Source organism: Bactrocera neohumeralis, chromosome 2 (genome assembly GCF_024586455.1).
Source record: "Bactrocera neohumeralis isolate Rockhampton chromosome 2, APGP_CSIRO_Bneo_wtdbg2-racon-allhic-juicebox.fasta_v2, whole genome shotgun sequence".
Lineage (NCBI taxonomy): Eukaryota > Metazoa > Arthropoda > Insecta > Diptera > Tephritidae > Bactrocera > Bactrocera neohumeralis.
The window spans coordinates 33102757-33122279 of NC_065919.1; the positions used below are offsets into that span (position 1 = coordinate 33102757).

The 19523-nt window shown below is 35.8% G+C and overlaps 1 protein-coding gene across 1 annotated transcript; it reads right to left on the reverse strand.

The window, feature by feature from the left end:
• Nucleotides 1-2646: 2646 nt before the first annotated feature.
• On the reverse strand, nt 2647-17067 carry LOC126763417 (intraflagellar transport protein 88 homolog). Its single transcript, XM_050480915.1, has 8 exons — nt 16850-17067; nt 16322-16521; nt 15866-16103; nt 15017-15788; nt 14731-14930; nt 12385-13309; nt 11668-11790; nt 2647-2925 (listed from the first exon to the last, which is right to left on the reverse strand). The coding sequence occupies exons 1-8, from the start codon at nt 16946-16948 to the stop codon at nt 2804-2806; spliced, it is 2679 nt and encodes an 892-aa protein (XP_050336872.1). The 5' UTR covers nt 16949-17067; the 3' UTR covers nt 2647-2803.
• Between the last annotated feature and the right edge of the window lie 2456 nt (nt 17068-19523).

A 19523-nucleotide genomic window follows, 5' to 3' on the forward strand; every position in this document is an offset into this window, starting at 1 on the left:
AACCAAACCGCATACAGAAAGAACTATGGCACCATCGATGCTCTTTTGCACTTAGATCACTTAATATCAAGCGCTTTTTCTTCTAAAAGCCATGTCTCAATTTTAGCAATTGATTTTCAGAAAGCATTCGACCGTGTTGGTGTCCATATCGTTCTGAGACAATTAGATAAGTGGAAACTAGGCCCTAAAATCAAGAAATTTGTCAAGAACTTCCTCAGTCACAGGCAATGCAAAGTAAAAATAAATGGTTTCCTATCCTACATAGCTTCACTTGACAACGGAACCCCGCAAGGGTCTCTATTATCCGCCTTCCTTTTTATAATAGCTTTCGAAGAGATTACTCAACTCACTTACAACCGTCGCGGCATCGAGTTCCAGCTTTATGCTGACGATGTAATTTTCTACACAAAGAATGCAAACCTCACCAATACAGCCCATCTGTTTGAGAATATCTTATCCGAAATTTCGACATGGTCCCTAACATCAGGAACTACTATCTCTTACGAAAAATCAAAAACATTACACATTTGTAAAAAACGAACATGCTCAGGTTTACTAACCTATTCTAACAATATTAATATTAGTATGGTAAATGAACTTAAAATCTTAGGGCTAGTACTAGACTCTAAATATAGCTTTAAGGCCCATTGTAAGCATATTAAGGACTGCCTCTTAACGCGACTAAATATAATCAAATATCTAACGTCGAAAAAAGTTTAATTCATCCATTAACGCTTATCAACGTCACCAAGGCTCTAGTGATTTCCAAGATCGACTACGCTCTACCTATCTTCGGCAACTGCCCGGTTTCTACAATGAAAATACTCTCCTCCCCTTACCATGTGCTCCTCCCCTTACCATGCGCAGAAGCATTAGAGCATTTCCAACAACACCACTAAAGAATCTCTTTGCTGAAACTGGCCTGCCAACTATAATAGACAGGACTATCGACTGCACCAGACGTTTACTACCAAAGATTCTGTTCATGACCAACACTATTCTCACCAAAGACGTCCACAATGCTCTCTCGAGGAAACGGAAACCTAAGTGCTTGTCAGCCATCGCGCGATGCGTTAACTTCGCCAGGCAACTTGAGTTACCTTCCTATAAATGTTCTCTTGGACCCGAAACTCGTCCACAATGGATGATAAAAAATTCGTCCTTTGCTATTAAGACCCTGCAACTGCCGAAGGATAAGACCTCAAGCGAAAAATACAGGCAACTCTTCGCTTCGGAGAAGTCAAAATACTCCAGTTACGGTTGGAACTTCATATACACCGACGGCTCAAAAACAGCAAACAGCTCAACATTCGCAGTCACAAAAGAAAATGGTGACTTGATTCGACACGGCACTCTCCACACAATATGTTCTTCATTTACGGCCGAAGTCGTCGCTTTATTAGAAGCAGTTACTTATGTAAATTACACCAGGGGAAAGTATATCGTATGCACCGATAGCAAATAAAAGCAGCAAAAGATAATTGGAATGGATATATTCATCACTATTCTAAAATCAACCCGTTCAGATTTAAGCCGACCTACACTGCCGACATCTCCTTACGCGCCATCAGGCCCTTTACCCGCTTACGTCTGGGACTCACCATAATTACACACGCTTATTTATTGCAACGTGCCCCTCATGGTAACTGCCCATTCTGCGACGAAAACGCAACGTTAGAACACATATTAACCGCTTGCCCTATAACTGCAACAATTAGACATGAGATTTTTAATTCGGCCGATCCATTCCAGCTTCTGAATGAGCCCATCGCTAAAAATGTGAATATGATTTATAATTTTCTTAAGGAAACAGATCTACAGATATAAAGATTTATAGCTACTCTAATTAACTCACTAACCCTACTTCCTAAGTACTAATCTATCCCTTCACTTCTGTTTTAATATTACATTAAACATACATATGTATGTAGCATAACAGACAACCGAAGGCCTCTGCTGCCAGTGCTGCTAGATATTTATTTGTAGAATATTAAGTATTGTACAAATAATTTATAAAATAATATAAAAATAAAAAGAATTAAAAAAACGGGAACTACAAATTGTATTTTACCTAACTAGTGTCCGTGTCCGGTAATTGGATCGTACGCATGTCCGGTTATTGAAATGGTTTTTGCATGAAAATATTAATGAAAACACTGCTTTTATGAAAATTGACCGATTATGGGAGATGTCCGGTTATAAGGCCTATCCCTATGGGGAAATTCACTGCATATAAAAATGAATGCAGAATGCAAAAGTATGCATTTATTACGTGATGATCTTTAGCAAAGTGATTGCGCATGAACCAAAGAAGATTTCTGAAACAGATGGTGCGTCTGCCATAGATTAAGGTTTGTCTGTATATTCTTATATGCTTTATCATATGGTGATCTTAAGCAGTTATTGCAAATGAACCAAAGACAATTTCAAAAATAATAGTTGCACGAGAGTTGTAAAAGGTCAAAAAGTCAAATAGTCTTAATTGCTGGACTGTGCGAATAATAAAGTGCCATTTAGAAAGTGGAGAGTAAAAAAAATAAAATAACAAAAGCATACTTCATAAACCTATGTATATACATAATTGGATGTTAATGTCAACTACGAAATCTTATTTTTATATTGCTTAAACTTGAATAACCATTCGAGTAATTTGCATGTTTGTTTTCACTTTTAGCAACTTTTATTTTTATGTAACTTTTGTAGGTCAACATCTAAGATAACTTTTTTCTAGTTTTAATCATGTTCCAAATGTGCTAAGCATGTTTTGAACATATTAGTATTAGAGGACTCAGAAGCTCGTGTTTTACATCGGCAGCAAACTGTCAGTATTTATTTCGTCATCTGAATCGTGGTCTTGGGATATACCAGCCATTCCAGTACGGGGCCTTTCAGCGGGAGGTCCCAAAGGATCAGAGTGGTGTGTTGCTGAAAGCATAAAAAATTTAATTGACTTGAATTAAATTGAGAAATTTAAATAAGCATATGCTAAAATAGTAAGAGAAAATTCACAATACATAAAATTCTATATTATTCATAAACAGGAATTAATGAAATAAATATCACCACAGTTCCACTTATTTTATTAATAAGAGTTTGAATTTGTAGTTCGGTTAGATGAATGTTTAGGCTAAGACGTTATGGCTGAAACAAAACAGTGACAACCAAGTTTCATAGTATCTAGTGCAAAGATGTTACCCCTATTACCATGCGATATTTTGCAATTCCATTGCCAATAGTCCAAACTTATGCAACTTGCATGTATTAAGTATACCTTCAGGTGATGACAAAATTTTATTTCAACAAAAATGTCGATTGGACCAAGGTCTAAACCAATTCCATTCGTATTCAACGTTAAACCACATAATTTTTAAGTAAGCTTGTTCACTTAAATTTAATAAAATATCCCACAGTTTGACCAATTTAAATGGCTTAAAGAAAAGTGAGAAGTAGGAAATTATTATAGAGGGTATATTGGGATCCGTAAACATCTGGGCTGATGCACTTTTGACATTGCTCAGGTGTTTTCATGAACACATTTTCAAGCAATTTAATAAATGTATAACTCACCGGCAAATTCAGCATAACAAAAATCATTATGGGGATGTTCGAGATAGCAAATAACTGCACCTGTATTGCGTTACTGTTATTTTCTGCAAACTCTTAGCTGATTCTTATCTTCAAAATTTTTACGTCGAATATGATGCCTTGTTATACCTCCGCAGTGATTGAAACTCGAACACCCCCTATATGTAGTATATTATGGTTTGAGACATTAATATTCCAATATTATATACATATGTACATACTATTTTCGGCACAAACTATAATATATCCAATATTTCCGTTAATTTTGCAACGATATCTTACATATTGCTCGATATATACAGCATAAAGCTAATGTGAAGCTTGGAAATCTCAAATCTCTTTCAATTTCATAAATAATATGAAGTTCGCAATTTTTTCTGATTTTACACACTGGCATATTATTATCAAATAAATATTCTCTCTTTTTGTTTCTATAATATATCTCACAGATTTATCGATATTTTCGATAAAAGAGTTGAGGGCTTGAACATGTTTGATTCGATTTGGATAATTTTTGATCATAAGCTGACACCACCATTCCGACAACATGACATAGCCAGCGTAGCCGTTGTCTTTTAATTCGCTGAACTACATATGTCAATGTCGTCGTATGTATATCTCATAAGCTCATTGTTCCATCGAATGCGATATTCACCGTGGCCAACGCGCAAAGAACCATAAGTCTTTCGCAGAAACTTTCTCTCGAAACTCGTAACGTCGACTCGTCAGATGTTGTCATCGTCCATGCCTCTCCACCAGTTAGGAAGACGGGAATAATAAGTGTCTTATAGAGTTTGGTTTTTGTTCGTCGAGAGAGGACTTTAGTTCTCAATTACCTACTCAGTCCGAAGTAGCTTACCTGTTGACAAGAGTAATTCTGGGATGGATTTCCAGACTGACATTGTTGGTGGTGTTGATACTGGCCAAGATACACGAAATTATCTAAGACTTCAAAGTTATGACTGTTAACAATGACGTGAGAGCCAAGTCGCGAGTGCGACGACTGTTTGTTTGATGACAAGAGATATTTCGACTTGCCCTCGTTCACTACCAGACTCATTTGCTTTGCTTCCTTATCCAGTCTAGAAGTTCTATGCGTGGGTGTTGAGGCCAATGATATCAATATCATCGGCGTACGCCAGCAGCTGTACACTCTTATAGAAGATTGTACTTGCTCGAATAAGTTCTGCAGCTCGAATTATTTTCTCCAGCAGCAGATTGAAGTCGCATGATAGTGAGTCGCCTTGTCTGAAACCTTGATTTTGACGGAGCTTTTGGTATTGCACAACGTCTGCTTACACAGCCGTAATAGTTTTGCGGGGATACCAAATTTAGGCATCTCAACTGAGAGTCGGTTACGCTCGATACTCCACTGGGTACTGATTAAGGATAAAATACGCTCGCAATTTGCGTTGCGACCAGGGATAGACAACAAATACTGAACCGCCAATATGAACCGAGAAAAACCTGAGCGGGTTGAACTCGGTCGAGTTTTGGAACGCAACCATGAAAGATATGATTCATGTAAATGCATCCTACGCGTGGCGCGCTTTAAATTTGCGCCCAAGTAGACTAAAATGCTGTGATGCTTACTTTTTTCACCCACTCGCTCAAAAAAATAAAAATAATTAAAAAAAAATCGTCGATTCAGGAGGAAACTAGGGAATCAGTGCATTTTTCACGAAAATCAGGGAATTTTCACGAAAATCACTGAATCAGTACCGAAGGTCAAAATCAGGAAATTCCCTGACAAATCAGGGAATATGGTAACCCAACGCATGGTGAATATTGGGTCGGTTGTTGATTTTCCAGTCCTAAAGCCACACTGATAAGGTCCAATCAGTTTCTTAACGGTGGGCTTTAATCTTTCTCACAATACGATCGATAGAACCTTATATGCGATGTTTAGGAGACATTTTTTTCGATGTTCCCTCATGTGAAAACTACAAATTAGTACTCAAAAAGATTTGATTTAACATTTGGGGCTTCTCTATTTGTTAACATTCTCCGCTGAAGTCGAGTACAACATAAACGTATTGGTAGCAAATAAATGTACACAATATGGATCTGGGCAAGAGCTGAAATCAAAATACCTTGGACTGTACAATATCATTAAGCTGTTAAAACATGATGGAACGAAGTAGCGAAAAATGGAAATCATGAAGGACAAGAGAACAGTCATTAAACAGTCAAATGACGGGTAAAAAGTTTCACGGAGAGAATTCATTTGTTACAATATAGGTGCGCTTTATTAAGGGGGGAGCCTGCTTTAGAGGGTTCAAAAAAATTAATTTTTTGAGGACTTTTTTGGGAGGGAAAGAAATAATTGATTAAAGCGAAATTATCAAAGTTTATAGTTATATGTATATTCAAACATCATCCACAAATTTTGGATACGAAACCCTTTATATTTTGCCTTTGAGAAGAATTGCCCGATGCATCACGCATGTGCATTTGCCGGACGGCGGGTAGGATGCAGGTCGCAATTTCAGAAAAAAAAAATTCAACGAGATTCATATTTGTTAATAACTTATCTTCTAGCTAAACTTAGAAAATCCCAAAAAAAGTGTAAAATTCTACAATTTTTTTAAAATTTAAAAAAAGTTGTTTTTGACCAAAAAAATTGTATTTATGTTGTTTAAAAATATGTTCAAACTTGACTTTTCTTTGTTTTTTTTTTCAGTTTAAATACACGATAATTTAATATAATAAACTTTGCTTCCAATTTCACACGACGTTTAGTTTTTTAGTTTTCTATTCTGCTCGCCAATTAAGAAAAATCGTAGAAATGAAAAACGGAGAAATTGCGCGTCAAAGTTTTCGCTTTCTACCCAAGCGCTCATACATACTACTGTGCCCAAAAAATAAGGTGACATTTGAATTTAAACTGCGCGCGTAGAAGGATATGGAGAATTATTTTTAGGTTGGTAGTACTGTCAGTCACATTTATGCCAAATTTCATGTCAAAATATTCATTAGTGTTTTTCGTTTTTTGCGATGTCGAAATTTGTTGAGGAAAGAATTTGCATTAAATTTTGTTTACGGAATCAATTTTCTGCTGCGGATACGTTGAGAATGGTGCAGAAAGCCTTTGGTGATGAGGCTATGTCTAAAAAAAATGTTTACGAAGAGCGTTCAGGGCGACCATCAACCTCAACCGACGAAGCTCACGTTCAACCGTCGATTAACAATGAGAGACCTTGCTGATGAAGTTGGCATATCGAAAGGTCCAGCCAATACCATTTTGAAGGATGTTTTGGGCCTCAAGCGCGTCAAATCTCGACTGGTAACGAAAACATTGAATTTTTTGGAAAAAAGGCGTCGCGTTGAAGTGTGTGAAACGATGCTTTCCGACTACCAGGGTGTCATGAAACGCATTATAACTGGCGATGAGACTTGGATCGATGCTTACGACCCCGAAACAACCGATCAATCGAGCGAATATCGTGCCAAAAGAGATCTTCGATTATCGTGATGTTGTGCATTATGAATTCCTTCCAACCGGTCAAACAGTCAACAAGGAATATTATTTGAACGTTATGCGTCGTTTGCGTAACGCTATCCGCATAAAAAGGCCGGAATTGTGGAAAGACAACTACCTTCGTAGTTCGTGATAATTTCGCCAAAAACTCAACCCATATCGTTCCGCAACCACCGTATTCACCTGATCTGGCGCCGTGCGACTTCTGGCTGTTCACCAAGCTGAAAAGACCGCTCCGGGGACACCGTTTTTATACGATAGAGGAGCCGCAGCGAAGACGGAACTGAAGGCCATCCCGGAAAGTGACTACAACCAGTTTTTCGAAGATTGGAAAATCCGTTGGCATAAGTGCATTGCATCGGGAGGGGATTACTTTGAAGGGAATGAAATTGATTTGGAAGAATAAATAAAGAATTTTCAAAGTAAATACAATGTCACCTTATTCTTGGGACACATCTGCTTTATTGTATTTCGAATTCTCATCTATAACTTTGGAGAGATATCCTTAGATAACACTGGTAGACACATAATTTGTGACATGTAACATTGTGTGGGGAGAAGCTTAACTCATTTAAACAAGTGTTTCTAATGCAGTTTGATACCTGAAGTCAAATCTGAAAACATAATTTTTCTATCACCCACAGATATTCTGTAACCTGCGGCTTTAGATTTTACAATACATAAAATTTCATTATATTGCATCATCTCATATTTTCATACGATCAGGGATTTCTCCGGTTTAGACCGCTTCTGCCTGCTTGTTTGAAGTAAACAGCGTATTTTACGATCATTTTATTTTACAAAATTTATCAGTAGACTAAAAGTGTTCGAATCGGTTAGGTGTTCTAGGCTTGGTTAGCAAAACGTTTTTGAGTTCCCATTCTTTTACGTTTTTGAAATTACAGTGCGTAAATAGTGCCAACAGTTTTTGTTATGTGTGCGAAGAACTAACTTTTAAATCGCAAAGACGTATTTTTACTTTTACAAAGCATGGTCCCCTCATATCTGTTGTAAAACTTGTGTAACATTGTTAACAGCTTAGTTAAAAGGTTCAAATCGTAAAATGTCCTTTGCAACCGCCAAGGAAATGACAACCGATCCTTAATTTGATTTACCAGGATGTTCAACAGTGCCCCATCTAATTTCACAGGGTGAACTTAATGATTTAGTTCGAGATCTAAACCTTTCAAAATCGCAGTCCGAACTTTTAGCATCCAGACTAAAAGGTTGGAACCTTCTCCAAACATGATCCACGTGATTGGCGTCTATTCATTGATTCCCCAAAAGTTAGTTTAAAGGCGGTATTGGTTCATAACGGTAACAAATATACATTTGTGCCCTTAGCTCATGTGGTTCAATTGAAGGAATCATATGAGGATATGAGAGTTCTTTTAGAGCAAATCCGTTATCATGGGTATGGTTGGGCAATATGTGGAGACCTACAAGTAATAGCCCTTCTTGGAATGCATCTAGGATATACGAAATATTTTTGCTTCCTTTGCGAATGGGACAGCAGTGCGATAGACTGTCATTATGTACAGAAGCAGTGACCTGTACGCCAGGCACTCAGTTCGGGACAAAAACCGTTACCAGTGAACCTCTAATTGATCCCAAAAATGTATTACTACCACCTTTGCATATTAAATTGGGTTAAATGAAGAATTTTGTTAAGGTAATGGATAGAAATTGAAGAGGGTTCTTGTATCTGAAACAACAATTTGCAAGAGTCAGTGAAGCAAAAATTAAGGAGGGCATATTTGTGGGTCCGCAAATAAGAGAACTAATAAAAGATAAAACATTTGACGAAATGCTCAATGAAACTGAAATACGAGCCCGGAGTGCCTTTAGAAGCGCTGTTAAAAATTTTCTTGGAAATGTGAAAGCTGACAATTACAAAGATCTTGTGACTGAACAACTTACTGCCTATAGAAAATGGGTTGTAACATGTCATTTAAGTATTACTTTCTGGAATCCCATCTCGATTTTTTCCTCGAAAATTTAGGAACCGTAAGTGACGAACATTTCTTCTATGGAGAAACGGTACCAAGGCAAGTGAAGTGCCAGTTTGCTTTTCGATTACTGCTGGACATTGTTAAGGGATACTCCAAAAACAAAATATCGCCGAAAAACATCGACAATAACATTTTAAACTACTCTTTGGTTAATAAAATAATATAACAACAGTACATCTACCGCTGTTCTATTTTTAACAAAAATCATCATAGCAAAAAAAACTATAGATGATAAAAGAAATCTGTAGCTATTTTCTGCATTGGTGCAGTTTTTACATAATAAACTCTTCGTTCTGTTCATGTCACAAAAAAAAGTGGATTTTTGTTTACCATTGCAATTTTTAAAGAGATTTAAGCAAAAAAAATCGATTTTTTGAAACTTCTAAAGCAGGTTCCGCCCTTGAAGGACGATCGTTCATATAAAAAAAAAAGTTTACGAAGGAAAAGTTGTAGGAAATTGAAATTCAAACAAAAAATGTCTAATGTCTTGACGCTCATGTCATAAAAGAATTTTGTTTCCGCGACATAATCGATTTAGAAAAAAGGACAAAAATAAAGGTCTTAAAGAAATTTTTGTACTTATACTTAATTTAATAAACTTATATACTTTTTTTATTTAAACCTATCATAATTACCATAAAAAACGTAACGCTCTAATATATGTAAATACATATACATATCATCGTTAATTAGTTCCCGTTCACAATAATAAATATTGTCCAAATTCTTCTTTTTTTTAACACCTTTGATAATTGAAGCCGAACTAATAATTTTTGAAATCGAACATTTGGAGTAAATAAAAAGAGCACATATCAGATTATAATGAAACAAAAGGAACTGCGTTGGTATGACCTGTCGTCACGACTTTATTGTTAGCACAGATTTAAATCCGCAAGGAGCGGCAATTATATGCCTGCTTGTGCAGTAGGCACATGTACAAAAAATGCAATAATAATAACTGCACATCAATAGGTAATGCAATTTATGTAGGTGCGAATAGATGCGCTTATACTTAATATGTATATATGTATGTAAACTAATTATGATTTCGGGAATAGAACATACGCTAGCGATGTGCATATGTACAGTAGGCAGCATTCAGCGTCGCTAGCATATGTATGTACATACATATGTATGCCTATATGTCAATAGCTGACTGAAAATAACAAAGGAAAGAAGAAATAACGCTACAATCAGGCGATATTTGTCCCATAGGCGTAGCGTATGCAAACTTAGGTGGGGAATTATACCCTATACAATATCTCAATCTTGAACACATATCTGCGTGAATAATTTTGGCACCTAGGATAATGCGGAGCCGCCTTTGAATTTATTCGAGCTCAATTTGCTCCGATTGACTTTATTAGGAAGACATCGCTTGAATATTTGCTTCTATTCAGAATTTGCCAAGTAATAAATCTGCAAGATAATAGCCCTGGCAGACGACAGCGCTAATATGCATGAGCGGGCTTAAGTTACATTTATTTGCGCATTTGACCCATATTAATGCAAGTTTGTAATGCACAAGAATTTCGTGCATTTGGCTGAATTTACCAAATTTAAGTAGGCAATACTGCTCAAAAATGACCGAACAGCTCTAAATATCACTTGAAATCTGCCGCCTTGTTTGTGTTTACAGCTTCAGACGTACGAGGTGTGTTCAAAAATAATCGCGAATTTTGTGTTTTTTCAAAAATTATTTATTTATTCATGAATATCTATTTTGTCCCCTTCAAAGTAATCCCCATGAGATATTATACACTTGAGCCAACGGTTTTTCCAATCTTCGAAGCACTTCAAAAAATCATTTTTTTTTATCTTCTTCAGCTTCTCCTTCGATGCCGTCTTTATCTCGTCAAGAGAAGCGTAACGTCGTCCTTTCATGGGCCTCTTCAGTTTAGGGAACAAGAAAAATCACAAGGGACCAGATCTGGGGAATACGGTGGCTGTGGCATCATTAGTGTGTTGTTTTTGGCCAAAAAGTCGCGCACAAACAACGATGTGTGAGCAGGGGCGTTATCGTGGTGCAAAAGCCAGGCGTCCGGGCGTTTCTGGCGGATTGCTTCGCGCAAATTGCGCATAACTTACAGGTAATATTCCTTATTGACCGTTCTTCCCTGTGGCAAGAACTCATGATGCACCACGCCCCTGCAATCGAAGAAAACTGTCAGCAAACTGTCGCGATACTTTTTGAACACACCTCGTTCACAAGTATATTAGCAAAAACAAATTTTAATATTTTTAGATGGCAGAAAATAAACAACGCACAGTTTGCTATTCATTTTTCCAATATTCTTAACTTTTTCGCACACTTTTATTTCACTTCTTTTTTTAATAAATAAACAAATTTCACTATCAGCTGTCTATGCGCATTAGCGTTGCTTAATCCGTATTAATTTTGCTCTTCTGTCAGGGCTATAAAAATGTGTATAGCCATTATCAAAGCTAAGAAACTGTGTCACAGTAAAGAACATATCTAACAATCGCCGGCAACATAATTGTGCAAGGTTTTGAATCTTATCTTATTAGCGACTGTTTTTCTTTTTCGATACTAAGAATATTTAAATTAAACAAACATTTTATAAATACCTGTCATATTTGAGTTTAAATTTTGCAAATATTGATCTCCGTTGAATCCAGACGTTAAGGTTTTAGCTTCAACATTTTCCACACATCTTCTCAATGAAGCATCTTCTTTATTATTCTTCGACTCTACAATGAACGGTTTATTAAAAATTAAGCACCAAACAAAGAAAGGGATTATAAAAAAACGTATGATCAAATTTTAAAATAAAATTTAAAAGTCCGAAGACAAGCTTAAATCTTACGCAGTGAAATCCAAATGCAGTTGTTATTTACGAAAATAAGAATAGAAGAAATTCCTTGTAAGGAAAAATACAGTCGGCGGTCTTGTTATAACATATGCTGATATTTTTAGATTTCGTTTGAAAATCGAATTAGTAAAAAAAGATATATATTTGAAAATCTTTCTGTCTAATGGTTTTCTGTTTAGTTGGGATTTAAAGAAAAATACTTAGTTTTTGCCTATAGTAACAAATATATAGTATTTCTCAGGAATTAAAAATATAATTTCGAATTCAATAACTGTTGCCTAATTTCATGGTAAATAATTTAGTTCAGTTGCTAAGGTTTTATTTAATGAGGGTTGATTAAAATTTACTTCATAAAACAAAAATACTGAGAAAAAATTTACAGTCATTCGAATACAAGAAGTATTTTATTTTTTAAAACCTTAATAATTTATTAAAAAAGGATGTACATATGTATATGTTAAAAGCAGATTACCTCTAAATCGACTATTTCCCCTGCTGGATGTTGCTGAGGAAAGTCTTTGCTGTTGGTAGCGCTGGTCGTTTTGGCGCTCCGTCCTTACTTTATGTAAACGTGCATATTCAAGGGAGTATTTTTCATTTAAATCCGTTAAGCCAAGTGATTTTGTGACTTGTACCAATGCGCGGACACATGTCAGATTGTCCGGAAAACGGTTATAGATCTTTTGAAAGATACCCAAATATTGTTTAGAAGGCAAGTATGAATTACGAAAACAGCTGGCTACCCGTAGCATTAGATTCGGATCGTTAGGATTCGCCAGTACTGCGCGCTCATAGTAATATATGGCTTTTTCTATAGCCTGCAATTTGATATAGTAGGAACCAATGGAGCTGGCGGTATTTATATCACTTGGGTTAATGCGATATGCTTCGTTGTAGTATTGATTAGCTTCCTGGTGATCTTGTACTTGTTCGTAAATTGATCCTACTTTGTCGAATAGCCGTGAATCGGTATCAGCTGCGGAGATGCCCAACACCTGTAGGTAGGACTGTAAGGCCGCTTGTGTTGTAATATGGCGAAAACTGGTGCTTGGCAATGAATTAGTATGCAATTTCTCTTGCAATTTGGCCAACTGAAAATAAACATGGCTATGTTGGACTGAATGTGGTACCATCATAACGCTTTTCAAATTTTCAAATTGTTCCTCAGCTAGTTCCAAATTATTCTCTTGCAATCCAATCAAACCAAGATTATAGTTAGCTTCAAAGTTGTCCGGCTGGATTTGGAGAGCGCGTTCTATCTTTTTTCGTGCTGCATCATAATCCCTACGCTCATAATCGATAATGCTGGCATTAACAAGTGCCATGGCATTATTTTGTAAAACTCCAAATTCATTTAGTTGGTTTATGCAATGAGCTGCCATATCAAAATTGCTCAGCTATAATATACGTTAAAGAAAATGGCGTAAATTTAGAATGATGATACTTTAAGTATTAGTTAATTATAAAAAATTATGAAAAAAGTCGTAACTACTTGAATTGTTTAGACAATGTATGTACATATGTATTAGCTATTTGTGAATATGTACAATATTGTATTGGGTAGTCGGTCGAAAAAGTCTTTTCGTATTTCTAATCAAACTTCAATTTATTTTTTTTTTACATTTATAATAATAAATAAATAAACAAATATGGACCATTGTGGTCGACTACTTTTTGCCATTTTCCATCAGTGTAAATCGAAATATTTAGAACGGAAGCGAACTGATACAGCATCGTTTCCGTAAACTTCACAAATTTCATTGGTGGCTTGCGTGGAATTCTTATACAAAAATTTCAAAATATAGCGAATTTCTTCATTATTTTCACTCATTTTGAACAGCTCTAAATTTTTTTCAACTTTCCCGAATTAAATTTTTTTTGGTTAAATAAAGCTTAAAATCTCACCTTTCCAACTCTACAAGCTCTACAAAAGTTTTTTTAAATAAAACAAAAACGGTTTGGGATATCAATGAAATTTTGCAAGGGTAAATCGGCAGATATTGTTGCATTTTCACGTTCGATATTCGTACGAAGGTCATCAATCGTCGCTGGCTTGTTGGCATAGACCAAAGACTTGACGTAGTTCCACAGGAAATAGTCTAACGGGGTCAAATCGCACGACCGAAGCGGCCAATTGACTGGGCCTTTTCGTGAGATAACACCAAACTTGGTTTTCAATAAATCGATTGTGACATTTGCTGTGTGACTTGTGGCGCCGTCCTGTTCGAGCCACATATTGTCCAACTCCATATCATCCAATTCAGGTCAAAAATATTCGGTTATCACCAAACCGTAACTTTTTCGGGATGCAATGAATACTCATGGAGTACTTACGAATGTACTTTCGTAGGAATAAATAATTTCATTGATTCCCGCTCTTAAAATTGAGGCCACTGACTCCGAATTCCGGTAGTAAATTTTAATAATTTAGACTCGTTGTTGAATCGTATATCTTTCCATGATGAAATGGCAAATCTTACTAAAGAGAAATGTTGAAAGAGCGGGAAAAAATATGGCGTGGTTTGCTGTCCCTATTTGTCTACTTTTGTAGCGTAACTATTGAAAAACCCGTTATGACATCTATCCAAAAGATACGAAAGGACTTTTTCGACTATCCAATATTTGTGAAAATATCGATATTGGACGGAGTTGTGCTGACCACCTTGTATTATGGGAGTGACACCGACTCAGGAAGTAGGCGCGACTAAAATCTCTCATATGGTGCCATTGGCCATGTGTGTGGCACGCTTATTGTCCAATATACAAAATATTTTTCCCTGCAAGCCAAGTAAATTATAAAAATCAATAAAGGTCTTACATTGATATAAATAAAGGAAAGGTTTATCAGTGCACTGGCAGTCATTGATTCTTCCGAGTTTTTGTCATGCATTTGCAAGGTTTCAATTGCCTGACTGACTTCGTTTTGGCGCAAGTAAACCAAGGCTTTATTTAATTCCAGTTCGTTCGCAAGCCAAGACAAACTTGAGGTTTTTATAACTTCAATGCACCAGTTATAGCCTAATAATAAAAAAAAAATAAAATAAAGTAAAAACCTTGGGTCAAGAGGTAGAAACTATATAAATTGATTAAATAACGGCACTTGCCATCGTTATAAGTCTCCTCGATAATCGGTGATATTAAATCTACAATCATGGTAATGCCCCGTTTGTCATTATTGCGTCGCTGTTTGACGTAACCAGCCAGCTCGTCACACTTGAGAGCTTTAGTAACATAACGCTTTCTGATCGCATCAGAATTTTTTTTAGTTTTGTCATTAACATCAAGCTCCATATTCGCACTTGCTGTTTCATTCATAACTTTCTCAATAGAGGGAATGACGTCTTGCTGGAAAGGAGATGAATTACTCTCCTGCTCATCAGCATCTGCACCCAAAGCGACAGTGGCATGTTGTTGAATTTTGACAATGTTGTTCTCTATTTCCAGATCATTTTCGCTTTCAATCGGTTGAATGTCGCATAAGTTACGAAATGTACTCTTAATCTTTTCAACATCTCCCATGGCATAATAGCATAGAATAGAGTGTATACCACTGCGAATATCAGCGCGTTCAGTCATTATGAATTCAAAGCTGGACGCCGCATCAATGTATTGCCCCATGCGTACAAATAGGATACCAATATTCTGAGTTATTTTAAGTCGAAGTTGTTTTAAGTTATTCGGCACTGAGTCGAGAGCCATCCGGTACATTTTAATTGCCTTTGGATATATTCCCATTTTATAGTATATATTTCCCATATTTAACTTCAGCTGATTCACGTGTGGAAACATTTTATTCTTTGTCATGATACTGTAGGTGTTAAGAGCCTCAATGTGCATGTCATTGCGTTCATACTGTTCGGCCAGGTTAAAGAAAACCTATTACACAAATATGCATTAATCGCTCTTATCAGTTTAACAAAAATGTTTGTGAGAAATGGGTTAAAATGTCTTACCGCATAAGTAAGGTCGAAATTGTGGAAAATATTTTCTCCATATTGTGCTCGAAATTGATGCAAAGTACGATCCAGTGAAAAAGCTTCTTTGGCCTTATTTAGCGCTTCTGATAATGTTGATTTTAATTCGGCTGTAGATGTGCCGTTATTAACCAATGCATTTTTTGTTGATGACACAATTGAAGCTTCGAGCAATTTTGTGATCTTTGATTCTAGGTGCTTAAACTTAACCTGTGGACTAAAAACATATTGTATGCATGAAAAAATGTATATACTTTATTAATATTCTTCTTAATATTCATGTTCATGTAATTTCAAAATTGTATTTATAATTTAAATACAAGTATTTATTTATTTAATATATTTAAACGATAAAGAAGATCTGTGTATACTATAAATTTATATAATTTATTGAATTATACGCTTAAATGAGTCCTTACTATTTGGCATACTAACTTGACTTCCTTTTTAGTGTCTACAGTTGCATTTGTAGAGGACAGCGTTTGCTGCTTGGCCTTTTCTAAAAATAGTTCGTCGAATCGTTGTCCTGTGGAACCAGCTGAGTTTGCACCATAACCAACTCCCCGTACAGCTGTAGACGGACGTGCTGTCGTCGATCTGTCATTGCTCATCCGGCTACTAACTAAATTTCCACGCTATATACATTTGTATATGAATAAAATATTATTTAATATAAGATTATTTACAAAAATTTGTTTATCATAAAGCGGCAAAGGGAATATATCATTGATAGTATGTATAAGTATAATTTAGAGTACTTCTTTTCGAAAAGTGTCGAAAATTATTAGCATTTACAAACAATAATAAATATAATTTTAAATTACAATAGCAGTAACATGATATAAATAGTAGTATGTTCGGAGAACATTCAAAAACTGGATATAGACGATGCAATTTAGAAATGCAATGTTATAATAAAATAAGACTTTCAGATATCACCGATAAAGTTCTCATATTACTTACTGAGAAGAGCAGCGACGTAGGAGGCCGCGCGGCTGAGGTAAGCGTTGAAGCTTGTGCATTAGAACGTTGACTGGACGCACTCTCTACCGAAACACTCATACCTGATGACTACTCAAATTAATGGTGTTTGGAAATGTAAATTATAAAACTGGGTTATATGTTTAAACCTTTTATACAAGCGCCGTATTTATATTTGATTAAATTTACTTAAATGTTTACATTACCAACAAAATACCATAGCAACTACTGCCACAACTCATACACTCGCGTCCACGCAAACCTTACTACTATACTTTCTTAATTTTTTTTCGGACTCTTTTTTCATGTTTTTAGTAAGCATAAGTAAACTAAATTATATTATCTAATTATAATTAAAGTTTTCAATTTATTTCGTTTAATAAGTAAAACTCAAATTATTTTTACTTTGCTTATACTTGTAAAAAACGGGCCAATTTTATTGTTTTTACCGCTATAAAATGTAGTCAAATATGCACAATACTTAAAGGTTTTGAGTGGTAAGGTTTGCATGGCCACGAGTGTAGTTAAGCTATGATTGGCGAACCCTTAACATAGCCGTAACGTTGCCATGTCATCAGTAGTACCAAGCAACAGCTGCAATTTTATTAATATTGATAAGTGAAATTTATGTGTAATCATTTCAGAAGATTGCCTAAACTGTTTTTATACTCTTGTAACATGTTACTGAAAACTATAATATTTTTGTTCACCTAACGGTTGTACGTATGACCTAAAACTAATCGAGATATGTAGATATAGGGTTATATATACATATATAAATGATCAGGATGACTAGAAAAGTTGAAATCCGGTTGACTGTCTGTCTGTCCGTCCGTAAATGGGCGTAAGGGGACCACTGCCACGCCCACAAATCGACGTTAACCGAAAACATATAAAATGCCATAACTAAACACTAAATTAATATTTAAAATTGTAATTTGGCACAGGGCATCCCAATAGCAAAGGGCACCTATGAGTAACAATTTTTAAAAGTGAGCGTGGCCACGTCCTCCAATATATTTAATGTACATATCTCCAAAAACACTAAAGCTACAACAACCTGAGTACAAATCTTATAAGAACTTCTACCGACAGTGTGAAAATGGATGAAATCGGAGGATAACCCCGCTCACTTCCCATGTAACGGTACTATTCAAAATTACTAAAAGTGCAATAAATCCATAACTAATTACCGCAGAGACGTTAAATTTTACTTTCAAGATGGTATGAGAAGGCTTTATGAGAGCCGGAGAGGTACTTTTTCTAACAAATCTTATGCCGAATTTGTAGGTCAGAGTATGTGTTATACAAGTATAGAGTATAAGTATGTATATAAAAAATTCCTTACATTCCGATCCTCTGGTTGACGTTTTACATCTTAAGGTATTTCCCTGGCTTTAGATCTTGCAAGTTGCAAGAGTATATTGTAAATGTTCGGTTGCCCCCGAACATAGCCCTTTCTTACTTGTTTAATATAGAGTTTAGTCAACTGAAGGTATTTTACTACTATTTTTAAATCTCTGTTTTTGATAAATTTTGTTATTCAATTTTCATTTCATAATTTTTACTATCCCTCACAAATTCAAAATAAAAAGTATCATTCAACAAGTAAGGAAGGACTAAGTTCGGGTGTCACCGAACATTTCATACTCTCGCATGATAAAGTGATAATAATTTACTTTTTGTTTTATTTTGCTGTAAAATTAATTAGATTAGATCAATTTGTGTACTTTGAGCATTGAATTGTATTTTCATTTCCTAATGTATATACATATGTATTATACAGAGAAGGCATCAGATGGAATTCAAAATAGCGTTATATTGGAAGAAGGCGTGGTTGTGAACCGATTTCACCCATATTTCGTACATATCATCAGGGTGTTAAGAAAATATTATGTACCGAATTTCATTGAAATCGGTTGAGTAGTTCCTGAGATATGGTTTTTGGTCCATAAGTGGGCGGCGCCAGGCCCATTTTCAATTTTTAAAAAAAGCCCGTGTGCAGCTTCCTTCTGCCATTTCTTCCGTAAAATTTGGTGTTTCTGATGTTTTTTGTTAGTCGGTTAACGCACTTTTCGTGATTTTCAACATAACCTTTGTATGGGAGGTGGGCGTGGTTATTATCCGATTTATTCCATTTTTGAACTGTATATGGAAATGCCTGAAGGAAACTTCTCTATAGAGGTTGGTTGACATAGCTATAGTAGTTTCCGAGATATGTACAAAAAACTTAGTAGGGGGCGGGGTCACGCCCACTTTTCCAAACAAATTACGTCCAAATATGCCCCTCCCTAATGTGATCCTTTGTGCCAAATTTCACTTTAATATCTTTATTTATGGCATAGTTATGACACTTTATAGGTTTTCGGTTTCCGCCATTTTGTGGGCGTGGCAGTGGGCCGATTTTGCCCATCTTCGAACTTAACCTTCTTATGGTGCCAAGAAATACGTGTACCAAGTTTCATCATGATATCTCAATTTTTACTCAAGTTACAGCTTGCACGGACGGACGGACGGACAGACGGATTTCAACTCTACTCGTCACCCTGATCACTTTGGTATATATAACCCTATATCTGACTCTTTTAGTTTTAGGACTTACAAACAACCGTTATGTGAACAAAACAATAATACTCTCCTTAGCAACTTTGTTGCG